The sequence below is a fragment of the Mobula hypostoma genome, chromosome 4 (genome assembly GCF_963921235.1).
Source record: "Mobula hypostoma chromosome 4, sMobHyp1.1, whole genome shotgun sequence".
In the NCBI taxonomy this organism is placed as follows: Eukaryota; Metazoa; Chordata; class Chondrichthyes; order Myliobatiformes; family Myliobatidae; genus Mobula; species Mobula hypostoma.
Window position 1 is genome coordinate 18,060,175 of NC_086100.1, and position 26,215 is coordinate 18,086,389.

The 26,215-nt window shown below is 40.4% G+C and overlaps 1 protein-coding gene across 4 annotated transcripts in view; it reads right to left on the reverse strand.

The window, feature by feature from the left end:
* Nucleotides 1–26,215, reverse strand: part of tsc22d2 (TSC22 domain family 2) — a 136,431-nt gene that overhangs the window by 71,443 nt on the left and 38,773 nt on the right. For 2 of the 4 annotated variants that reach the window (XM_063045361.1, XM_063045359.1), the window contains exon 2: nucleotides 19,001–19,072. The exons of the other annotated variants lie outside the window; for them this stretch is intronic. In XM_063045361.1, coding sequence (XP_062901431.1) covers nucleotides 19,001–19,072 — 72 coding nt within the window. The remainder of the gene's footprint in view (nucleotides 1–19,000; nucleotides 19,073–26,215) is intronic. 4 annotated transcript variants of the gene reach the window in all.

Sequence of the window (26,215 nt, forward strand, 5' to 3'; positions counted from 1 at the left end):
ACTGTATATTCGTACATATAATAAATCATTACCAAATATTGTAGCCTTTGCAATTATATGATTGAAGTACATTTTTGGAAAAGTTTAGAGAAAAGGATAACTACAGTGTTTTTATCTAAATCTGCACCATGATCAACTTGTCCTTCAATCTTGTTCAGAGCTAAATCTGAAAATTTATACTAGAAATTTCACTTTCTGGCCTTTCACTCAGATCTGTTTGCAGTATTTCAAATATATACATGTCAGCAAGTCAATTCATTAGACCGACTGTTTGTCTCTCCCAGTAACACAGGATTCTGCAGATGCAACACAAGTTCAAGTTTACTGTCATTCAACCAGATACCAGTACATGTATACTGCCAAATGAAACAACGTTGCTTCAGACCAAGATGCACAACACAGTACATATAACTCACAAACATGAAGTAATATTACCACAAATTAACAAATATATATTCCAGAAGATTGACATTTAGCAAAAGGTGCATTTATGACACAAGTCATAAACAGGATGTAGTACTACATCCTACTACACACAAAATGGCAAAGCAACTCAAGTCAGATAGCATCTATGAAAAGGAATAAACAGTCAACATTTCATCCCGAGACACTTCATCATTCCTGACTGACCTGTTGAGTTCCTCCAGCACTGTGTGTAACTCTGCCTTCACACTCCCTCAGACAATCTGTAAACTCCTCCATTAATCCTGTCAGACATTTTGAATCTAACTTTATTTTTCTGATGGCTGTATGTTGCTTCCAAACAGGTTAGAGAAAAGAATAATGTTTAAGTTCAGAAATACAAGTAATGGCTGATTTTTCTGAGTAATAAGGCTAGACAAATCAAAACAAGTGTCTCAGAAACAATAGCTATATTATTCATTGCCTGGAGCACAGATGATATGACAAAACTACGACACTTTCATCTTGTAATCCCCGATGACAATTTCAATTTGTTTGTTCCCACTCTAATTAAAGGAAGGCATTGATATAAGTCACTATTACGATCAGCCTTTCCTCACCTGAGTAACTGTGTTCTCAGATCAAAATCTCAAACCTGGCATAAAGTTCACAGTCTACCAGACAGGAGTGAGTCCTGCCTTACTTGAGACTACTGAGTCACAAACTGCCAATGGCAACCATTCAGCATACTACAGAAATAGCTTCCACAAAACCCTCCACATTTACTGAAGAATAATCAGAGTTGATGCCTTTCCCTCAGAGTACCATCTCCAGCAAAGACCTTAAAGCTCTCAGACTGCCTCTGTTAGACAGCTCGTGCCAGTCACACTGCCAAAACCAAACACCAGAAGATACTAAGCTTCATCACAATAAGCATGATACTGCCACTGACTCCTGGGAATCCGTGGTCAAAATAGACCAGCTTTTGAGACCAGAGCGCTGCTTATCAATAGCAGACAGATTCACATCACAAAAGAAAGAAGGTGCCAACAGGTTCTCACCACCACTGTCAAGCACTTCGTACCTTCTGTGTTGGAGAGTCCGCCCTATCTGGTGCCCATCAGCCAACTGAGGAACCAGAAAACAGAAATGCTATTTACCCTCACACAAGGAACTGAGGAGGAAGGACACTTTAGAGGGAAAAGAATCTATTTTATTATTCATTTTCAGATAAGACAATGCTTGGTGAACTCTGTATAACTATGTTTAAACATTTTAAATAATAGTTGTATCACTCAAAAAAAATCAGAACAGAAACGCAAAATTTCAATGAAGATCCCTAAAACAATTCAGCAAAATTCATTGAAGAACTTGAACATTGTTTAAGATCAATGTCAAAGTTTATTATCAAAGTATGTATACAGTATGCTACTATATATTACCTTGAGATTTATGTTCTTGAAAGGATTTACAGCAGCGGTCCCCAACCACCGGGCCGCAAAGCATGTGCTACCAGGCCGCGAGGAAACGATACGAGTCAACTGCACCTTTCCTCATTCCCTGTCACGCACTGTTGAACTTGAACATAGGGTTGCCAACTGTCCCGTATTTGCTGGGACATCCCGTATACTGCGCTAAATTGGTTTGTCCCGTATTCCCCCCCACTAAGGTAGAGCGTTCCTATGAAAACTTTTGTGCCGAAATGGCATGAAGCGAATTACCAGTAATTTATATGGGAAAAATTTTTGAACATTCCCAGACCCAAAAAATAACCTACCAAATAACACATAAAACCGAAAATAAGTAACACTAACACACAGTAAAAGCAGGAATGATATGATAAATACACAGCCTATATAAAGTAGAAATAATGTATGTATAGTTGGGAAGATGAAGGCAACACCGATTTGTGGGGGGAAAATTCTGCACATACACGCATGAGCAACAGGTGCCTGTGCAAGCCTTCATGGTCATGGTAGTCTTTCCTGGGGTAAAGTGTCACGGGATTTGACTGCTACTTTTGTCCCTTATTTGGGAGTGAGAAAGTTGGCAACCCTAACTGTAAAAGACATGTTGAGGTGAGCTTAACCCTACTTGACCACCCCCCACCCCACCCCGCCGGGTCGGCCGGTCCGCAAGAATATTGTCAATATTAAACCAGTCGGTGGTGCAAAAAAGGTTGGGGACCCCTGATTTACAGGAAAAGAAATGCAATAAAATATATATTTAAAATTATCAATATAAATAAGGCATCTCACTATATTAACTAGAATATCAAAAGCTTACTATGTTGTAATCTTGGAGCAGCAGTGTTTGTCAGTAACTATCAACTAATAAAATAAAATCTCCCTTCCATCTGACAATTCATTTTGCATACTTCATCGTTAACTATGTCCACAGTACTACTACCCAAGGCTTCCTCAGTCCCGGCCGGGTCACCTGGAGGAGGTTGTATGATGTTGAAAGACCCGAAACACCCGATGATTCCAGGAACATCACTGAAGATGTGTCCAGAAGCATCAGTGGATGTATGTACACAGCAGGTCAGGGTCAACCATGGATATTGCACTCGAGCTGTCTGTGTGATATACAAGCCAAGACAGTACAACCTGGAGAGTAAGCTGTTACCCATGCAGCAGACTCTCCAAGCTGCTGATGAATCCAAAGAAACAGTGGAGACGAATACGGATTGGCATCAGCGAAGTCATAGCAGGTCCCCAGTCAGAATTGAACTCAACATAGGACTTAGGGACTCTGGATTTTTCACCCAGGGTTTACTCCCGAAGCCTTCCTCGAGTAGCCACAAGGCAGCAGAGATTTAAGAGTTTTCCTTTTCCTAGATGAGTTGCCAACCACAGTTGATGAGCCCCATCTGCCCAAAGCGACTGGTTTTAAGGTGTCAGTAACCCATCTTTGCCCCATTTTCTGTCAGTAGAAACAAATCTGCCAGGCTTAGTAGTTAGAGGCTATTTGAGACGCATGTCATTGGTAGCGTTTAAGAGAGAGTGGGAGCTTATTGCCATCACCCCTCTCTCCACCCCAGCTATAAAAATGTTAAGGATCTTAATTATTCTAAAACCACTATTCTGAAGTATAGTAAAGGGCAAATATGTCATGCATTTGACAATTACCTCAGTCACTTTAAACCATTTTATAATGCTTTTCACATTGTCCATACACACTAGTATTTATGCATATTTTATTCAACATTTGTACTAACTTTTAATGTTATTTTTTATTTAATTCTTTATAATTGTTGAATGTTGATTTTTTTTGTTACAGTCACACGAACACCACAGCAAATTCCTAAAACATGTAAATGCATATGTTGGATGAAGTTGACCATTGATACCTGGCAACTTGTACAAGAGGAATTTTATAACTGAATTAGGTAATAATTGTGGACCAGCTGCTTCCATGGGTATTACAATGGTGTACCAGTTGAGCTACAGCATCAAAGCTTTTTTGGCCCAGGTTCAATCCTGAACTCCAGGGCTATCCATATGGAACATATGCACACTCATTCTTTTGTGGTTCCCAACCGTTTCTATGTCATGGGCCCTTAAGGCTGATTTATACTTCTGCGTCAACTCGACGCCGTAACCTACTCACGCTGTGAGCATTTATACTTGTGCGTTGGTGTGTCTGTGTCGCTCTGCAATTCGCGCACATCACGCATGCGAACTCACCTGCCTGCGCAAGGCTTCATGGTCATGGTAGTCTTTCTCGGGGTAAACAAGAAGCAAGCGTCTTTTTTCGTAAAAGCGAAATGTGTCCTCCATAATTTCGGAGGTCTGTAAAGCTTTATGGAAAGCATTGCAGCCAGAGTTCCTTCCCTGCCCTTCAGTCGCCCAATGGGAAGCTACTGCAGCGTAGAAGGAAAAGCCATGCTACCAAGCAGACCAATCACAGCTGTTGCACTCTGCGTTGCCGCGACTCTTAGTTACAATTTGGGAGAGGTGCACGTCAGGCTATGGCGTAGGGATCCACGTAGACAATGCGTGGGGTTCCCGGCTACACCGTACCTATGGCGTCAAGTTGATGCAGAAGTATAAATCAGCCTTCAGCATGAGCCAAGGGATCCACAGACCCCATGTTGGGAACCTCTGTGTCTAGACTACCGAGTTTTCCCCAAGTGCTTTGGTTTTCTAACATATCCCAAATACATAGATTGGTAGCTTAGCTGGGCACTGTGAATTACCCTGACTATATAGATAAGTGGCAAAAAATATTTTGAGAATAAAGTCAAATTCTCCATCTCCATCTGGTATGGGAGCAGTCGAGCATTGGACCTAAAGTCCCTGTGAGAACAGCTGAGAGGATCACAAGGGTCTCCCTACTATCCATCCGAGACGTTTGTCAGGAGTGCTGCATACACCCTTGGTATTTCCAAGGATCCCACCAACCAATCCAGCATCCTCTTTGACTTTCTACCATCAGGCAGGAGACTGCAATGCATAAAAACAAGAACGGTCAGGATGAGAAAGTTTATTCCCCCAGGTCATTATGCTTGGGCTTCTGAACTCCCAGCTGCATCCAGCTGCATCATATTTGAAGTGTTACTGGTTAACCCATTCCTTACCTTACAATATTTAATATTAATTAATGCATTTAAGTTTGTTATTTACATGTGATTCGTCTGTAGATTTTATCCTTATCTTCATAAGTTATTGTGTTATGTGTGTTATATACTTTACACCCTGGTTTGAAGAAATGTTGTCTCGTTTCTATATACATTATATAGATGTGTGTAGTTAAATGACAATGAACTTCACTTGACACTTGAATTCATGCAGGATTTGTACTAATGGATGCTGATAGTGCAGACCACATACAGGGAAGTACGAATGACTACGTAACCGAATCACTGCTCAAACCGACATAGTTTACAATATTCAAGCTTCAATCAAGTGGTACAATGTCTTCGTGTTAGAAACAAGATTTGTCAGTGTGAATTCCAGCTTGAGACACCAGACTAAACAGGTCACAGCCTCCTTCTTCCACAAGGCAAACTTGCTTCATAACTCAGCTTCTAAACAACCAATGAAGCCTTCAATTCAGGATGGAAAGTGTAAGTGAAAATAAAACCAGTACCCAAAGTTTCACTATTAGTCTTTTTGGCAGCACCCAAGGTAATCTTGTATGTAATAAACTTTTGCTCGGTCTTATAAACAGACAGGAATTTTACCCCTTAAAGGTGAATAAGCTAGAGAGGACACAGGCTTAGTGCAAGGGATAGAAGAGATTTAGAAATCTGAGGACTTGTGCCCCCTCGCCACCTGACCCCTCACCCCAAGAGAAAGGCAAGTACCCAAAGTGCACTGCCAGAGAGTGGTGGAACCAGAGGTGCTAACAGCATTCAAGAGATGTCTGAACAAAGCACCTGAATCACCTAGGCACTGAAAGCCATGGATCAAGTGCTGAAAGACGGGACTGTCTGCAGGTCAGTGCACATGTTAAGCTGAATGGCCTGTTTCAATGCTGTAGAGCTGACTATGACATTACGCTCAGTGTAGTACAGGAGTGTACTTCAAGTGGTCACAGGAGTGACACCCGGTGTGAATTTGCAGTGTTTGTTGCTTTTTGCTCACTAGTTGTTTGTCCGTCCTGTTGGGTGTGGTTTATCATTGATTCTATTGTGTTTCTTGGATTTATTGAGTATGCCCGCATGAAAACAAATCTCATATAGTGAGATATGTAACTTGGATAAGAAATTTACTTTGAACTTTGGTCTTGTGCTGCTGTAGCCCATCCACTTCAAAGTACAATGTTTTCTCAATTCAGTGATGCTCTTCTGCATATCACTGTTGTAACATGTGATTATTTGAGTTACTGCCACGTTCCTGTGAGCTTGAACCACTCTGGCCATTCTCCTCTGACCTCTTTCATGAACAAGGCTTTTTTCACCCACGGGACTGCCACTCACTGGATTTTTTTTTTTTGTTTTCTGCACCATTCTCTGTAAACTCTTATAGAAACTCAAGCAAGGGAAAATCTGCAGATGCTGAAAATCCAAGCAACACACACACAAAATGCTCAAGGAACTCAGCAGGCCAGACAGCATCTATGGAAAAGAGTACTGTCGACATTTTGGGCTGAGATCTAGGGTCAACTGTACTCTTTTCTATAGATGCAGTCTGGCCTGCTGAGTTCCTCGAGCATTTTGTGTATGTTTCTATAGAAACTGCTGTGTATGTAAATCCTAAGAGATCAATAGTTGCTGAGATACTCAAATCATCCTGTTTGGCACCAACAATCATCCCACAGTCAAGGTCACTTGTTTCACATTTCTTTCCCATTCTGATGCTTGGTCCGAACAACAAATGAACCTCTTGCCCAGGCCTGCATGCTTTTATGCATTGAGTTGCTGCCACAATTGGTTGATTGGATATTTGAATTAGCAAGGTGTGCAGGTATACCTAATAAAATGGCCACTTAGTATATAGCTGTACTCCAATGCACTTACAAAATTTTCTGCGTCTCACCAACTCTGACTGCCTGTGTATGTTGCACATTATTTACAGCAGCATGGAATCTAGTGCACTTAACAGTTTGAGCACCAAACTCCAGAATTCCTTATACAAGCTTTACCTTAGAGCCTTCCTTAATCATTTGTTCATTATGTGCCATGATGTGAGCATTCGTGGATTTTCCATGACCATGACTGTTCTTGGCAATTTTTTCTACAGAACAGCTTGCCATTGCTTTCTTCATGGCAGTGTTTTTAACAAGTTGCCGACCCTAGCCATTATCAATAGTTTTTAGAGATTGCCTGCCTGGCGTCAGTCGCATAACCAGGACTTGTGATATGCTCCACCTGCTCCCATGGCTTTACGTAACCCTGACTGGAGGGGGCTAAGCAGGTGCTATACCTTGCCCAAGAGTGACCTGCAGGCTAGCGGAGAGAAAGAGTGCCTTACACCTCCTTTAGTAGAGAGGCCATCTCCACCCCTAAATACCAACCTTGAATTAGGTTTCAGACACCTGTCATAATACTAATTGGCTTACTATTTTCACATGTTCTGGGATACAGTGAGTTCAGATTCAGCATGTCATCCAGATGTATGATCCATACATAAGCGCAGAAGTACTACCAAAGGAAACATACAACAGGATAGAAACTGCCCTTGAATCTGATGGTATTTGTTATCAAACTTTTCTTCTTCTGCCTGAATGGGTGGGGATTAAGAGAGAAAGACTGGGTGGGAGGGGCTCTTGATTATGTTTCGCTGCTTTTCAAGATAGCACAAAGCGCAGAGAGTAAATAGAGGAACTCAGTGTGGGTTGAGCAGCATCTATCAGGGAGGGTGAACTGTTGATGGATTGGGTTGAAATTCTGCATCAGGAGTTTTGTTACTTCATTCTTGTGACTCAATGGAGGGGAGGCTGGTTTGTGGTAAAATGGCTTTGCTTACAACTCTCTGCAGTTTCTTGCAGTCTTTTGCATAGCAGTTGTGATGTATCTGGATAGGGTGCTTTCTTGTGGTGTCATCTATAAACAGTGGTGAAGGTTATCTGGGACAAGCTAAATTTCCGTATCCCGAATGTTGCTGATAGCGCAACATCAATTTTACTGAACCATTACACCAACTGAAACATTACTTTCCTAATAAAGTGACTCTCAAAGTGTTGTCTGAATTCTTGCTAAGCACGCCCTGAACTTCAGTCAGGCAAAAAGAATTGCGGTGTTTCTTTGCACTAGGAATAATCTCTCTTAGCTAGGAACAGAAACCAATAAGTTTGATGGCTGAAACAGCTCTAGGAAAATTCAGTCTTCAAAGACCACTGAATCAGCCAAGAACCTTTTCCCTCAATTTGAAGACAATGATAAACAGAGGTAAACAACAGGAATTCTGCAGATGCTGGAAATTCAAGCAACATACATCAAAGGACTAACTGACGAAGGGTCTCGGCCTGAAACGTCGACTGCACCTCTTCCTATAGATGCTGCTTGGCCTGCTGCGTTCACCAGCAACTTTGATGTATGTTGGTGATAAACAGAGGTACTGAGTTTACCTCACCATAATGCATTCATAATTTTAGAATATATTTATTTGGTGATACAGCATGGACTAGGCCCTTCAAGTCATGCTGCCCCAGCAACCGCACAATGCCAATTAACCCTAACCTAACCATGGGTCAATTTACAATGTCCAATTAATCTACCCAGTCGGTCTTTGGACTGTGGGAAGAAACTGGAGCACCTGGGAAAAACCCAAGCATTTCACAGAACGTACAGAGACTCCTTTCAGAACAGCACCCGAATTGAATGGCAAAACGCCCCCGGCTATAATAGCATCACGCTAACTGCTACTCTACCGTGGCACTCCAAATAAATCAGCATTCATGTAGGAATGTCCATTTCAAAATAAGAGGGCACAAGACTAAATAAAACACAAAAAACCTGTGCGCTGGTTTCAGTCTAATAATTGCATCCCACAGTAGCACAGTACCTCCCAATGCAATGCAATCAGACAAGTTCCATAACAACTTTAGACTGGTAGAATTCTCAAGGAAACTCCTCTTATCCGCTCCCACTTCAGTTGGTCATAAGAAATGGACAATGTAACAAAAATGGAGTTTTCCAGAAGCACTGCTCTGCATTTACAAGAGGCAGAAAAGTTGCCAGAGTTGAATGACTTCCCCAGTCCACTCTGCCATTCAATAAAAAGTTGATATGACTGAAGAAATGTAAGATTTCATCCCAGTATCAAGCGCTTACCTATGCACCTTAAAAATACTCCACAACAGAAAGGGAATTGCGCATCTTGAGAACTAATTTCCACTTACTCCAAACAAAACTAGGTGAGGAGAAAAGAGGAAGGTGATAATGACTTTGTAAATGTCATGTAGGTCATACAGTTATGCAAATTAGCTTAGATTGTGTTTTATTCAGTACCTGCCACTCCATTCTTTATGAACCTAGAAGACAAACACAGGAAGGTTATCACTTCCATTAAGAGTACAGTTTAATTGTCATTTTTATATTTACAAATAATCTTAAGCGTCATTGTGGTTGGGAGTAATGAGGCAGCCGGAAGAATTTTAAAATCTTGCAACACTGTTAAATATTCTCATGCCACATCTTATAGTGGTTTGCCCAAGTATTAACAAATGACAGATATTTAGTTATGCAACAGAGCAGAAAGTTACAACAGAACTTTATTGTAGAACTTGATGCATCCATAAGCTGCGAAGTTTTCAGTAACAGAAACTCTATGCCAGCGGTCCCCAACCATCGGGCCACGGAGCGGTACCGGGCCTCAAAGCACGTGCTACCGGGCCGCGAGGAACCGATACGAGTCAGCTGCACCTTTCCTCATTCCCTGTCACGCACTGTTGAACTTGAACATAGGGTTGCCAACTGTCCCGTATTTGCCGTATATTGGGCTAAACTGGTTTGTCCCATACGGGACTGCCCTTGTCCCGTATTTCCCCTGCTAAGATAGAGCGTTCCTATGAAACTTTCGTGCCGAAATGGCATAAAGCGAAGAAGCAACTACCATTAATTTATATGGGAAAAATTTTTGAGCATTCCCAGACCCAAAAAAAACCTAATAAGTCATACCAAATAACACAAAACCGAAAAAAATAACACTAACATATAGTAAAAGCAGGAATGATATGATAAATACACAGCCTATATAAAGTAGAAATAACGTATGTACAGTGTAGTCGGGAAGATGAAGGCAAAACCAATTTGTGGGGAAAAATCTGCACATACGCGCATGCACACACACGTGCCCACGCAAGGCTTCATGGTCATGGCAGTCTTTTCCCGGGGGTAAAGTGTCCCGGGATTTGACTGCTACTTTTGTCCCTTATTTGGGAGTGAGAAAGTTGGCAACCCTAACTGTAAAAGACATGTTGAGGTGAGTTTAACCCTACTTGAACACCCCCCCCCCGCCGCCAGGTCGGCCAGTCCGCAAGAATATTATCAATATTAAACTGGTCCGCGGTGCAAAAAAGGTTGGGGACCCCTGCTCTATGCAATACAGAATACAAGGATGTCCCTTTAATACAGAGATGATGAATTTTTTTTAGCCAGAGAATAGTGAACCTGTGTAATTCATTGACACAGACAGCTGGACACCAAGTCATTGGATATATTTAAAGCCAGGTGGGAACACAGTATTTCTATGTGCCCCTCTCTCCCCACCCCACAATTTGGGGTGGCTTGAACCAAGCGAAGTTGGGAGTGTTGAGCAGACTCACTCGCTCACCCAAGTCTGAGTGGCTGGCTTCTGCTTAATGTCCCACCTAAATGGAGTCTTTCTATTAAGAAGTCCAAGATCCAGTTGCAGAGTAGTCCCAACGAGGAAGATTACCCACCAGCTTCTGAGGGATGATCATGTTAAAAACTGGTTGATGAATGGCATCCTGGTGTATGAGATATCATTTTCTAGGTGGGACAGGACAGAATGGAGGTCTAAAGTTATGGCATCATCAGCGCACCAGTTTGTGCTGTAGAAAAACTGGAAAGAATTCTATGTAGCTGGAAGATGCCATTTTATATGATCCATTACCAGCCGTCCAAAGCACTTCATGATTGTTGAAGTCATTGCTACTAGGCAGTAATTGCTTAAGCCAATTACTGTTGCTCTCTTAGGTACCGGAATGAAGGTGGCTGCCTTGAAGCCTGCAGGAATAATGGACTGTTTCAAAGGGATGTTAAAGGTGTCAGTTAAGACCCATGTTAGTTAATTCGTACAGCACACAACCAGGTAGTATGTTGTCTGGCCCTATAGCTTTACTTGGGTTTACCTCCTCACCTTGGCTGCAGCCAGAGAGGGCCTGTCCCTGTCGCCCCTGTTCCTTAGGGACAAAAGAGGATGTCACACCATTCAATTACATTATGCATAGAAGGCATTCAGCCTATCAGAAAGGGATGTGTCACTGTGGGCTGACGTGCAGGGTGGACTTGTAATCCGTTGTGGTTCAAATATCCTGCCACATGTACTGCGTGACCCTGTTGTCATAGAGGTGTCTGAGTTTTCTGTAACGCATGAATTTTCTTAAGCCACAAGAGCAACCTACAGGTCTAAGTAAGCCTCGGTTTTGAAACTCGGGGCAGCACATTTTTGGTAGGGAGAAGGGGATTTGCACATTACCTGGAAGATGAGAGCCTGGGAGAAGCAAAGGATTCTTGGAATATATATACAAAGACTAAATAGTGCACCACAGGTTAGCAAGATATTAGAATAATAAACACAGAAATAAGCCATTCTAAGGCTTATTTCTAAAGGGATACAATTGGAAAGTTAAAACCTTTGGTGAACCACAAAGGAAGGGTACTGCGTACATTTCTGGTTGCCACATTACATAAAGGAGCAAGAGACAAGAGGATACCGGGGACTTCCATGAAGATGCCAGAAATTGAATGACTTGTACATCAAGAGAGTCAAACTACAAGAGAGAGAGTCAAAGGGCATGGGGAGAGAGGACAGGGAAGTGCCAATGTAGACAATATTACCCATGAATGACAGGAGAATCAAAGGATAACCTGCTACTCCAACTTCATTTCTGCTCTAACAAATACTTTCTCTTGAACAGAAGTAGTTGAAGGGGAACCTAATAAGTCTATAAAATTACAAACAAATGTGTCCACTTGTGGATAAGTATTAAACTAGAGGTGAACAATACAAAATAGTAACCAAGTAATCCAAAGGCAGTTCATAAAGAAACTTCAGAGTGCTGAGAAGATGGAACTCGTCACTGACAGAAAGCAAATAGTATTATTACGCTTGAGGATAGGCTAGATGTGCATGAAATAAAAGAGAACAGAGGGCTTAGATGAGGAAGACAAGCAGAATACTAACACCAGCATGGACTTGTTAGATCATTTTTAATGCATACATTCTACATAACTTAGAAGTGTGCTGGATGGCCAAGTCGTGCCCCAGCTTTGCAGATTGATTAAGCTAATATTTTTCAAAGCTTCCAAATACCCTTGCTATAAAGATTTAAAGGCCAATAAATAGAAAAACAAAAGAATAAAAGTTACCTTTTTCCCCCACTGCTGTTACAAAGCTCATTTAAATTTACATGTTTAATGATATTTGAAAAGTTAACTGCCACAGTTCCACGAGGAACAGTTGGCAAAACCCAAACTACAAAACATTGTATTTATATTGAGGTTTGCAAATGTGCACACCTACAGTATTATTCATACATTGTCATTTTAAACTGCAAATTTAAGTGTATTCAAAAAGTAAAAATGCTCTACTGTACAATTAATCACCATTGTTTGTTTCAGTGCATTTACCCACCCCCCCTGCAAACTACACCTCCACCTGAAAAGGAGATTCTCCCAAATGACTACATCCTGATGAAATATAAAGCAGTATTCTGAAATGCAATACAAGCAATGATAATTCCTAAAAGCTTATAATTACCAATTTAAAAGCAGACTTGAAAGAGCACCAACAAAGGCAGTAAGAAACTATTGTGACTAAAGAAACAAATTACTTAGGTGAAGTAACAGTAAGAGTTGTAATAAATTTGCCTACTGCCACAATTTGATCTACCACAGATGCAGTCTCACTGGCTCTCAACTTGGTCATGGACCACCTGACAACAGCAATACCTACATCAAACTGTTTATTGATTAGAACCGAGCGTTTAACACCATTACCCTCTCAGTACTAATCAACAAGCTTCCAGACCTGGACCTCGATTTCTCCCTTTCCAACTGGATCCATGACTTTCTCATCAGGAGACCACAGTCAGTGTGTATCAGAAATAACATCTCCTCGCTGACCATCAACACCAGTGCACCTCAAAGTAGTGTGTGTAGCCCACGGCTCAACTCCCTACACCATGATTAAGTGACTAGGCAAACACAAATGCCATCTATAAATTGCTGATAACACAATTGCTGTGAGCAGAATTTCAGATGGAGATGAGAAATTGTACAGGAGTAAGACAGATCAGCTGGTTGAAGGTGTCACAACAATAACCTCATGCACAATGCCAGCAAAACCAAGAAACTGATTGTGGACTTCAGGAAGAGGAAGTTGAGGTAACATACCCCAGTCCTCATCGAGGGATCAGTAGTGGAAAGGGTGAACAGCTGCAAGTTCATGGGTGTCAACATCTCTGAATATCTATCCTGGGCAGAACTTTATGACACAATTATGAAGATGGCACACCAATGACTATATATTTCATTAAGAGTTTGAGATTTGGTCTGTCAGAGCATTCTGATTGTATCACTATTGTATGGAGGTGCCAATGCAAATGATTGGAAAAGTCTGCAGAGGGTTGTAAACTCTGCTAGTTCCATCATAAGCACCAACCTTCTAACTATTGAGGACATCTTCAAAAGACAATACCTCAAAAGGGCAGCCTCCATTGTTAAGGACCCCACCACCCAGGACATGACGTTTTTTGCTTACTACCAGAGAGAAGGTGCAGGAACCTGAGGACACACACATTGTAGGAACAGTTTCCTCCCCCTTTGCTATCAGAATTCTGAATGATCCATGAATCTATGAACACCACACATTATTTTGCTCTCTTTTTGCACTAGTTAATACTTGTATACAGCGGATTCCAGTTACTTCGGGGGAGCCTCATATTTGAGACAATTCAAAGAACAAAATCTCTGATCAAGAAAATAGCTGAGATTTCCTTCCTTTATTTGGGGCACTGTGCTGCTTAATTAGCATAGCAGACTGTCGCTGAACAGTTTCTAGTGTACTAATGTGGCCATTAGACATTACAACATGCTTCGAGCGAAAAAAATCTCAAAATGGCGTCTGTTGCATGAGTTTGTGTTCAAAACCCAGTGATTTTTGCCATTGATAGTTGGTGAGAAATAAGCAGCAAGTCAATTCAGAACTATTTTGCTCACTGCAATTTCAAGCATTCAGGCTTGGAGATGCCAGAAACATCCAGGAGTAAAATGGAACAATTTCACTACTTCAACAAATTAGGAACTACGAAGAACTAGAAGTTATCGACAATCATCTTACATGTTACAATGAAAGTGAAGATTTGGAGGACAGAATCAAAAACACTGTAGGAAGAGAGTTCATTATCTGCACTAGGTGTCCATGCTGATTTTGTTCATTTACAGTCATCAAAAGTATGTGGCTGCATACACTAGATGAATTCCTCCATCAGTAACTTATGACCTAATACAGTTTTATAGTACCGCAGTATTATTTGTAGTGTTCTAATTCTGTATTTCATTTAAATACATAATGTGTTACTCAGTTAAATGGTAGTTTGTCTTTTTAATACTTTAATTATTTCCCTGAAACATTGCCTAATTGGGACAGCCGCTTAATTGGGCTGAAGCATACTGGCCCAGCTGTGTACCAATTAAGCGGAATCCACTGATTTTCTTCTCGTAACTTATAGTTTCTTTTATGTATCGTACTAAACTGCTGCTGCAAAACAACAAATTTCACACATCAGGGATAATAAAGCTGACACTGATTCCCACATAACTCAAGGCACACAAAGGAAATATTCAAGTTACAATCCATTTAATTCCTTAGATATATAAATCTTTTATTCAAAACCAGTTACCTGGGAACCAGGTACCAACAATTTGCACTTTATAAATACAAGAGAATCTGCAGATACTGAAAATCCCGAGCAATACACACAAAATGGTGAAGGAACTCGGGTCAGAAAGCATCTGTAGAAATGAATAAACAGTTGATGTTTCAGGCAAAGACCCTTTCTCCTCTTGCCAGGGAATAAAACGGGATAAAGTAAAATAATTTTTGAATATTGAAAGGCCTAGATAGACTGGACGTGGTGAAGATGTTTCCCATAGTGAGGAAGTCTAGACTATACACTACAGCTTTAGAACAGAAATCAGGGATAATTTCTTTAGCCAGAAGGTGCTGAACCTGTGGAATTCATTGCTCTACAGATGGCTGTGGGGGCCAGTCATTGGGTATATTTAAAGCAGATGTTGATAGGTTCTTGATTAGTAGGGTGTCAAAGGTTACAGGGAGGAGGCAGGGGAATTGGTTTGAGGGGGATAATAAATCAGCCAAGGAATGAAGGAACAGCCTCGACGGGCCGAATTACCTAGTTCTGCTCTTGTCTTATGGTATAAATGTACTTAGAATTCAGGTTTAGTGATTGAATCACAATGCAAAATTTGTCCCTTTAAGCTTTCCAAAATGCAGTTCAAAGAATTACATTTATTCCACTGTTAATTTCATGTCCTATTATGTAAAATTAGGGTAACCATTGACAATATTATGTAGTAACATCGATGTTACAACTCAATTCGTATAGTTATCAATTGATAAACAAAATATTTAATGAACCAGAAAGGTCAACTTCCAAATGCATGTCCCCAGTATAAATAATTATGAAAACCATCACAGAAGTATAAACTTGTAAATTTTAAACTACTTCACAACCTCACCCCTCCCAATTGCTGATCTCCTCTAGCTACAGCATCTTGACCATAATATTTTATCCCTCCATTGCTGGTGCCTATTGCCTCCGCTGTAATGATACCAAGCTCAAAGCTCCCCTACACATCCCAATTTCTTAATCAATATAACAGGTTGATCAAATGTTTGGGAATTGCCTAATATCCGTACATGGTTCAATTTGAACAATTTGCAAAATTAAAAGCATGGAAAAAGGCATTGACCAATTATTTAACTTAACTTAGAGATACAGTTCAGTAACAGGCCCTTCTGGCCCAATGAGCCCCCATCAACCAATTGCATCCATATGAACAATTAACCTATTAACCTGTATGTCATTGGAATGGGGGAGGAAACCAGAGCACTTGGAGGAAATGCACACAGTAAAGGAGAGAATGTATAAACTCCTTACAGACAAGTGCAGGAAATGAACCCAGGTCACTGGCACTGTAATAGTCTTATGCTAACCACTACACTACCGTTCCCCCAAGCACAATATCCTATATATCCTATTGCATTTTGACTTGGTACAATTTGTGATTGGTTCTAATTTCACTCCAGATACATGGAGAAATAATCTAGGCTAATATTCCAGGGTGGCGGCAAGAGAGCACTGTCAGAAATGCTATCTTCCCTTTGAGCCATTACCAAGGCCACGTCTTGTCTATCAGAGGGTAGGCAAGATCATATAGTAATATTCCAAAGGTGGGGAGAATTAACTTGCTGTTTAATCTAGTATTAATTACTCAAAACAAGTCATCTGTCATTAACAGATTGATGTTTGTGGTAGCTTGCAATATTCAAATTGGTTGCAGTATTTCCTCCATTAAAACCATGCTCACACTTGAAAGCACTTCATTAGCAAACATCACATGGAGATCTTCTCATTGATACCATCAAGGTGGTGGTACAGAGACAAACTCAAAAGTTTTAGCAACAGCTTCCCCTCTGCCATCAGATATAAATATACACACATTAAATATACATCCGTTTAATTTTTTTTACTGCCTCCTACCCAAGATCAAATATCTCACTGAAATTAATTGGGTCTTTAAAAAAATATAATAAATATCATACTTCAGCAATGTAAACATTTTCCCTCCATTATTGATGGTGCTGATATAAACTGTTACTTTGCCTCAAAATAAATGAAAATCAATCTTTTGCAGAAGGACTGTATAACTCTCCATCAAAATTGTCTTCACCTTACAGCACGTGATGCTTGTGATAACATTTGTAACAACTCAGACATGGCCAGCAATTTCAGAATAGCATTAATTGGCTTAGCAATACTTTTGAGATGGCTGATAAGGCCGGATGGTTTCTCTTGCTGGGGAACCAGGTTCTAGACTGTCCAAGAGGTCAGACACTCAGGACAGAATTAAATCCACATTAAGAGGCAGCAAATCCTTTGATTTCTCTATCTAAGTATATACTAATAGATTTGCATTAAATAGAACCAAAGCTCATGGGTTCATAGAGTAAGGTGGTGCTCAGGCACTAAATGGTGGAACAGGCACCAGGGATCAAATTGCTTCTATTTATCTTCTTCCTTGATCCTAGACAACAGCAGCAAAACCACAAGAGAAAATGTTGCATTACTGAGGATACCAGGCTCAGAGCTGGGTATCTAATATACTTTTGCTTGCCTTAAGTGGTAATTACTTGCCTTCTTGAGAGGCAGCATCTATGCAGGGAGCAGCTAACATTCATGATCCATGAATCTGCTTGCCCTGGTATTTCCCAACATTTTCTTTTATTCTAGAATGTGAATATTCACAATATTTTAACTGTAGTAACCTCTTCTGGCATGTTCATTTCTGTTGACGTTTACAGAAAGAGGCAAACGTTGAATTCCACACTCTTAGAATAGATCTTGAAAAATACTATATCAATGCAGTTTCATTCATTCTAACTGCAAGGTGAAGACCTAAAATAAAATGGATCTAGTCATTTAGTTATACTCAAAAACCAACAGCAAATACAAACAAGTGGAATGAAATATTATAGCTTTAACATTTTCCAGAAAATGATATTGTGGGGGGGGGGGGGGGGGAAAAGATGGTGATAACTTTAAAAAGTAACAGATAACACTGCAGTGTTGCAACAGATTTTTAGTGGCATTTCAAGTTGTGCGCTCTGTGCCTTAGACAAGCATTACCAGGCAGCAAGGAAAAGCAACATCCACATAAACATAAAGTTATTTATCACAGTGCACCTTAGAAGCTGTAATGATGATGGCAAGAGAGAGAAGCTCAGATGTAAGAATTAGCAGTGCAGCTTTTCAACGGGTAACTCAAACATCAGATTAGCTCATGTGAAAGTAACACTCATTAAGAATGTTTCTCGCCAAACTTTTAAAATAACGTAGAAGACAATTATAATTGAGGTTGGAGACAGGTTTTGTTTTAAAAAGGCCAAATGCTGGCTTTCCTAACAGAGTAGAAGCTAGCCCTCACAGAAGTTACCTGACAGATCAACAGCCACACCAGAAGATAATTCCAGGCATTCTGACATGTAGGTTTTGAGCAAGAATATTCAGTATCGTATCTAATGAGCAGATGTGTCTCTCTAGCTTGGGGAGTTGGTGTCTGCTGTCTGAGGTGTATATTTTCCTAACAGCATCAGGTTTCTGCTTATAGCACTTGGCTACTTTAACAGGCTGCCAGTTTATTAATGCAGTAACCATAAAATGGTCTGATCTCTGCTCATTTTTCTTCCACAAATAAAATCATCCTAGCAGGTCTTTAAATTGCAAGCTGTGCTTCCTGACCTTCCAGTAATCCTGCTTTTCATTATTGCTTAAATGGTCGTTTCATATGCAGCCTTACGATGGCATGATGGCATTGTATCTGTTAAAGGGTATGGTACTAAAGAGGGCTGAAACAAAGTTTTTCCTCTCCTCCCATCCAAACACATTGTAATGCTCTATATAAACTCTTTTTTCTTGAGCATTGCACCCCAGTGTGAAATTACCTTACCTGAAATGATTACTCAAGGTTGTGTGGAACTTCTACTGGTATTTTGAGGGTTCTTGAGGGTATATACCAATACACCCAAGATAATTGAAATGACTCCATGTGTGGCATAAATTGCACTTATTCTTTCTAAATGGTTGACGAGAAACCAGAACAGTGCGAAGCAAATACATGCATACTACTGCTTGTATGCATTTCCATGTACAGTCATACCTATCGTAGAGGGTCTTTGCATCCCGAGACTTGTTTACAGGAAAAGCTCGGTAGAAAGCAGCAGATGGATTCCTATGTTTCAACAATCAAAGATGGAGACAAAAGAGTAGTAAATAAACATTAGAATAAGCAGAAAATAGATCAGATATATCTTATCCAGAATTAAACTGAACAGCATATTTGTTGGAATAGAAAGTGTCACCAGAAACAGAACAACCTGCTTGAGGGCAAGGGAATGTTAGTTAAGGTGTTCACAGAGAAGAAATTGGTCATTAAATTCTAAATTCATATTTTCACTCAGATGTTCATTTAGTTTAGTCGTACAAAGTATTTCAGCCGTCTACATTTGTCAATTCAAATGGTCAAACTTCATTGAGAATTCCATCTTCCTTAGGGAATAAAAGGAGCAATCTTTCAGCAAATATTGGTGCCAAGCTCAATGTGGAGTTGTTTGGTAGCATGAATCAGTGTCATATTTTAGAATAACAGAAGTTATCCTGACATGCCTTCGCCATATCACCCCCCCGCCCCCCCGCCATACAAGCAAAATGGTGCTTAAAAATCAAATGCATCACTAGTTTTCTAAATTTCAGGTCTCCACCCCAAGATCAGAAGCAAACACGAATGAAATAGCACAAGAGTAAACTCGTGAAGGTTTATTATTCACATAACCAATGATCAGAATTATGTTAAACATCAGCATTAAAGCAACTTCAACAAGGCGTACAGTCAAACAATCAGTGGCCACTTTATGACATACACCTGCTCCTTAATGCAAATATCTAATCAGCAATTCACTGTAGAAAAGCATGCAGACATGGTCAAGAGGTTCAGATGTTGTTCAGCCCAAACATCAGAATGGGGGAAGAAATGTAATCCAAGTGACTTTGACCACGGAATGATGATCGCTGCCAGACAGGCTGGTTTGAGTATCTCAGAAACTGCTGATCTCCTGGGATTTTCACGCACAACAGTCTCCAGAGTTTACAGAAAATGGTGTGGAAAAAAAAATCCAGTTGAGGGGTAGTTCTATGGGCAAAAAAAACCTTGTTAATGAGAGAGGTCAGAGAAGAATAGCAAGGCTGGTTCAAGCTGACAGGAAGGTGAAAGTACTCAAATAACTACACATTACAACAGTGGTGTGTGGAACAGCCTCTCAATGCATAACACGTTGAATTTTCAAGTGGATCATCTACAGAAGCCTATGAACATGCACTCAGTGAGTGGTGCAAGAGACACCCAATAAAGTGACCACTGAATGTATCTGCTATAGCTGTACGAAAAAAATACTTAACTAAATATTTCTATGATATGGTTTAAAAAAGAATTAGAATTTATAAAATTATAGCACTTCAACTGGGAACCCAACATTGCAGTTAACAAGGAGCTTAACAGTTCTGTAGAGCTTGGCAGATAACCACGGCAAAAGCTCGGCCACCAGGAAGGAAATGGTCGCAAGATACAGAGAAGTGTGCCGGTTGATGTTTGAAAATGGGAAGCTGTTGTTGGCATCATATTGAGCTCTATGTGAAAAGGTAGCAATTCTTGTTTTTTTTGGTAAATAGTTAGAATTCCTTATCATCCACAACCTAACTTCCTAAATGTGTAGAAGCAGAGTATCCACAGAAGCAATCATTCCCACTCTGCCCATACCAATGCTTCCCATAATAGAATGTAACGTACAAGTTTTGCTTTGAATTTTTTCCAGAAAGGCAAATGACAATCCAATAACTGGCATCTCTCTCAGATTGATATATTATTAACCAATGATTCTAGGCCACAATTTAAAAAGATAGATGTACAATACTACGTCAAATTCTTAGGCACATATAGATAGTCAGGGTGCCTAGGACTTTTGCACAGTAATAAATTTATGTATTGAACTGTTCTGCTGTCGAAAAAAAATCAAAGACATCGTGAGTAATGATAAATGTGATTCCTATATAGGTCTCTATTGCGTATTGAGCGTGGGAAGGAAGGCAGGGAGAGGGGAATCATAGTTGGGAAAAGGGGAAGGGAGAAGGGAGAGGGGAGGGAGCAGGAAACACCAGAGAGTCATTGGGTAATAGTCAATAAACTAATTGTCTGGAATCAAGTGACCTTGCCTGGTGTTTCAGGGCTGGGTGTGTCTGCAAGCGCACTACCTCCTGCCTTAGTCCTCTGCCACCTGTCCCACACCCTTCCCACAGCACTCCATCCTCGCTATTTCCAACATCCTTTGCTCCCGCCAGATTTACAAACTCTCTCTTCACTCCATGTTGACAAATACAGTACTGTGCAAAAGCCTTAGGCAGCCTGGCTAGCTATATATGCACCTAAGACAATTGCACAGTACCTTATCAAGTCAGTCTACGATCAATGCAGAGCATGTTATACTTAGGTTATGCTATGTCCTACCCTCACACTTAAAGTATTATTTCAATGTAGCAAAAAACAGATCAAAACTAATTGAAATGATATCCATGAACGATACTGATGCAAGACGAGTAGCTGAGTATATACAAAGGAAAACTGCAAGAGAGTGGTGGTAAAACACAAAATGCCGGAGGAACTCAGCAAATCAGGCAGCATCGATGAAAATTAATAAACAGTCCACTGTTCAGGCCGAGACCCTTCATCAGGACTTCAGGTGGGTGTCTGGAATGCACTGACTGGGGTGGTGATAGAGGCAGATACAATGGAAACTTCTAAGCAACATTTAGACAGGCACATGAATGTGAGGGAATTGGTGGTATATGGACATTGTGCAGGCAGAAAAGATTAGTTTACTTGGCCATTAGATTTAGTTAGTTCAACACAACATTGTGGCTGAAGGGCCAGTTCCTCTGCTGTACTGTTCTATGTTTTAATAATCGCCTTGTAACCATCGTTACCTAACTGCTTCTGATACATGCTGTCTATTTTTCAAAGTCTTAAATGTTTTTCAAAAATTCAAATCAAAATAATGTTCACATGATCAAAATAGATCTCCATGCTTAGATATTATCGTGAGATCTCTCTTAAGACAACGGCTCAATTCAAGCTCTCATTTTAAGGAGGAAAAGCAATTATTAGATTGTTCTATGGAACAATTTCAGTATCCCGTAAACACAATCAAATATTGTCTTAAAAAACTGGTAGTCCTTACTTTGCGTATAATTGTAACAAAATGAACTTGAGTACATGTCCTTCCCCAGGCTACAGTAGGGCACTGTTCCTAGACCTCAGACCATAGGAACAGAATTAGGGCTTTCAGCCCATGAAGTCTGCTCCGCCATTCCATCATGGCTGATTTATTATCCCTCTCAACTCTATTCTTTTAACTTCTTCCCGCAACCTTTGACACCCTTATTAATCAAGAATCTATCAACCTCCCTTTTAAATATACTCATAACCTGGCCTCCACAGCTGTCTGTGGTAATGAATTCCAGATTCACCAACCTCTGGCTAAAGAAATTCCTCTTCATCTCTGTTCTAAATGGACATCACTCTATTCTGCAGCAATCACCTCTGGTCCTAGACTCCCCCGCTATAGGAAACAAGCACTCCACATATATTATCTAGGTCTTTAAATATTCAATAGGTTTCAATGAGATGTCCACCCACTTCTTCTAAACTCCAAGGAGTACAGGCCCAGCGTCATCAAACACTTGCACATTAATCCATTCATTACCAAAATCATTCACCCGATCCTCCTCTGGACCCTCTCTAATGCTAGCATATCTTTTCTTAGAGAAGGGACTCACTACTCGCTCTCCATCTATCTTCACATCATCCACAAAGCCATCAATTCTGTCCCGATGAAGGGTCTCAGCCCGAAACATCAACTGTTTACTCCTTTCCATAGATGCTGCTTGGCCTGCTGAGTTCCTTCAGCATTTTGTGTGTGTTGCTTTGGATTTCCAGCATCTGCAGATTTTCTCACATTTGTGAATTCTGACATTCAAACAATTGACATATAACATGAAAAGAAGTGGTCCCAACACCAACCCCTGCAGAACAGTATTCTTGTGAATTGTCCATAGCCCAAAAGTTCAAAAGTCAGAAATGCAGCCATGAACTGAGACCCCACATGGCAGAAGATACCTTGCAGCTGACAGCAGATTCAACTTGCTCAACTCTCACACGCTTGTTCGTATCTACAGGACAAGCCAGGCATTCATAAGCTGGAAAGCATCTGTTGTTCATGAGAAACATTAGCATAGCTGTGTATGCTTAAAGCTAGAGGAAAAACAGCTTCCAATGTTGTCCCTTCAATGAAAATTACTTACCACCTCAATTTTCAATGGAGAATTTCACAAAAATGTTGTATCACAGAAAAGATTTGCAAAACAAATTGTTCAAAACAATTCCTTGAATGTGAAGACAGAAAGAACTACATTGATTTTTTTTTAAAAAAAGCTAACAAGATCTTCTGGAAAACAGCTCAGACCTGCATCTTAACGGGCAAACTATTCTCATTCATTTAAGATACCAATCGCATTACAACATTTTTAAAAATAGCAATTACTCAAACCAGATGCTACATAATCATTCAAAGCACTTGCAACAGCTCCTTGCTAGGAATAGCTTTTCAGAACAGAAATGGTGTAATTATTTTATGTTCAGAAACTGAGGCAGCAGAATGGTATATAACATCACAACTCATTTCAGTTACGGTTTGGGGGGGGGGAGGTGGGAAATGGCCATTTTGCATTTTATTTCCAGTACGGTTCCCCCTCCCTCAAGAAAGAATTCATTCTGTCCCTCCGAGCTATCAGCATGCACTGTCAAACCAAGCAGCATCTTTGTTTTACCAGGTTTTCACTCATTTTGCTTGTAACTGCTTTGGAAAACCTATTCTACTGTTATCCAAGCAACACACACAAAATGCTGGTGGAACACAGTAGGCCAGACAGCATCCACAGGAAGAAGCACAGTCAATGTTTCAGGCTGAGACCCTTCGTCAGGACTAACTGAAAGGAGAGATAGTAAGATTTGAAAGTTCCACATCCCACTCCCATTCTGATATGTCTATCCATGGCCTCCTCTAATGTCAAGATGAAACCAAACTTAGGTTGGAGGAACAACACCTTATATTCTGTCTGGGTAGCCTCCAACCTGATGGCATGAACATTGATTTCTCTAACTTCCGTTAATGCCCCTCCTCCCATTCTTACCCCATCCCTTATTTATTTTTTCCCTCTCTCTTTTTTCTCTCTGTCCCTCTCACAATTACTCCTTGCCTTCTCTCCATCTTCCTCTGGTGCTTCCCTCCCCCTTTCTTTCTCCCTGGGCCTCCTGTCCCATGATCCTCTTCCTTTTGCCAATCAACTTTCCAGCTCTTAGCTCCATCCCTCCCCCTCCTGTCTCCTCCTATCATTTCAGATCTCCCCCTCCCCCTCTCAAATCTCTTATCATCTCTTCTTTCAATTAGTCCTGACGAAGGGTCTCGGCCTGAAATGTCGACTGTGCTTCTTCCTATGGATGCCGTCTGGCCTGCTGCGTTCCACCAGCATTTTGTGTGTGTTGCTTGACTTTCCAACATCTGCAGATTTCCTCGTGTCTACTGTTATTCATTCAAATTATAGGTTAATTCAACCACTTTGACACAAACATCTGCATGTCATAAGGGATACTCAGAAGAACTGTTACACATTACAGTAAGGCCCACCACTTTCCTTGAAATTATCCTCACGGTGCCAGGTTATTCTAACAGTACTTTCAAGAACAAAAGAGCAGCCAAAGTTGCTTTATACTGGAGAGGCTGATCTCAGTAAACCATTATGGTTCCAGGTGACAAAGTAACTTTGAAAGTATGGACTGGTAACTGTAGCCTGAATATGAGCGGTATATCTTCCAGGATCTGGCCCAAATCTAAATGACTAACTAAAGGCATTTGAAATCAGTAACTTAAAAACAGTCCTCCTAAGAATAAGATTAAAGTGGACCAGAAGCCCTCTCAAGCTTTCAATCATTAACATCCTAGCTGATGCTACAGTCAAGTCCATTTAGCCTGAATGCTTAGCCCTTATTTTAGCCAAAAAAATCCTCTCAGTGCAATGACTTAGAATCAATATGTACAATGAAATAAGATTTTTATGAAACACTGCCAAATTTATCAGTGTTCCTTAAGGATGTACTGAGCAAAATGAATAAAGGGGAACCACTAGTTATACCAAAAGGCATTGTAAAAGGAGGCACATAATAGGTAAGAGGTATTTGCACAAGGTAGGAATTCAAGGCACTGGGTCAAATACATGACGATAGACAGAGGATAGTCTAATAACAGTAAGCAGGATAAATAGCCCATTTTCAGGTTGGCGAGCCATTGTGCGGTGCCACAAGGAAAATCTGTTTGACGGACTGAAACTCCAGAATATTACTTTATGGAGATCAGAGTGATGGATGAAATAAAGATTTGGCATTTAATGAGTTATTCATCTTTTGCACTACATTTTTGAAACAACTTTGTTATAAGTTTGTAAAGATTCGGCATGATGTTTAATACTTTGACAAACTTCTATAGATGTTTGGTGGAAAATATATTGACTGGTTGCATCATGGCCTGGTATGGAAACACCAATGCCCTTGTACGGAAAGTCCTACAAAAAGTAGTGGATATGGCTCAGTCTATCTCGCATAAAGCCCTCCCCACCATTGAGTGCATATACACGGAGTGTGGTCACAAGAAAGCACCATTTATCATCAGGGATCCCCACCACCCAGGTCATGCCCTCTTCTTGCTGCTGCCATCAGATGTTATAGGTTCTGGAACAGATGTTACCCCTCAACCATCAGGCTCTTGAACCAAAGGGATTAACTTCACTTTCCCTATCACTGAACTATTCCCACAACCTATGGATTCACTTTCAAGGACTTTTCATCTCATGTTCTTGATATTTATTGCTTATTTATTTCTCTTTTCATTTGCATAGGTTTTTTGCACATCAGTTGTTGTCCCCCCCCCCCAACCCCCGGGGTTGGGTGCGGTCTTTCACTCATTTAATTATGGTCCTTGGATTTATTGAATATGATCCAAGAAAATGAATCACAGGATTGTACATGGTGACGTGTGTACTTTGATAATAAATTTACTTTGAACTTGAAATTAGCAATTTTTATGTCTTGCACTGTACCATTGCCACAAAACATTTCACGACGTGAAAATAAACCTGATTCTGAAATAAGGAAAATAAATGATTAATTTTATTACCAGCAGATGAAGCATAAAAGGCTTGAAATAGAGAGAAAAGT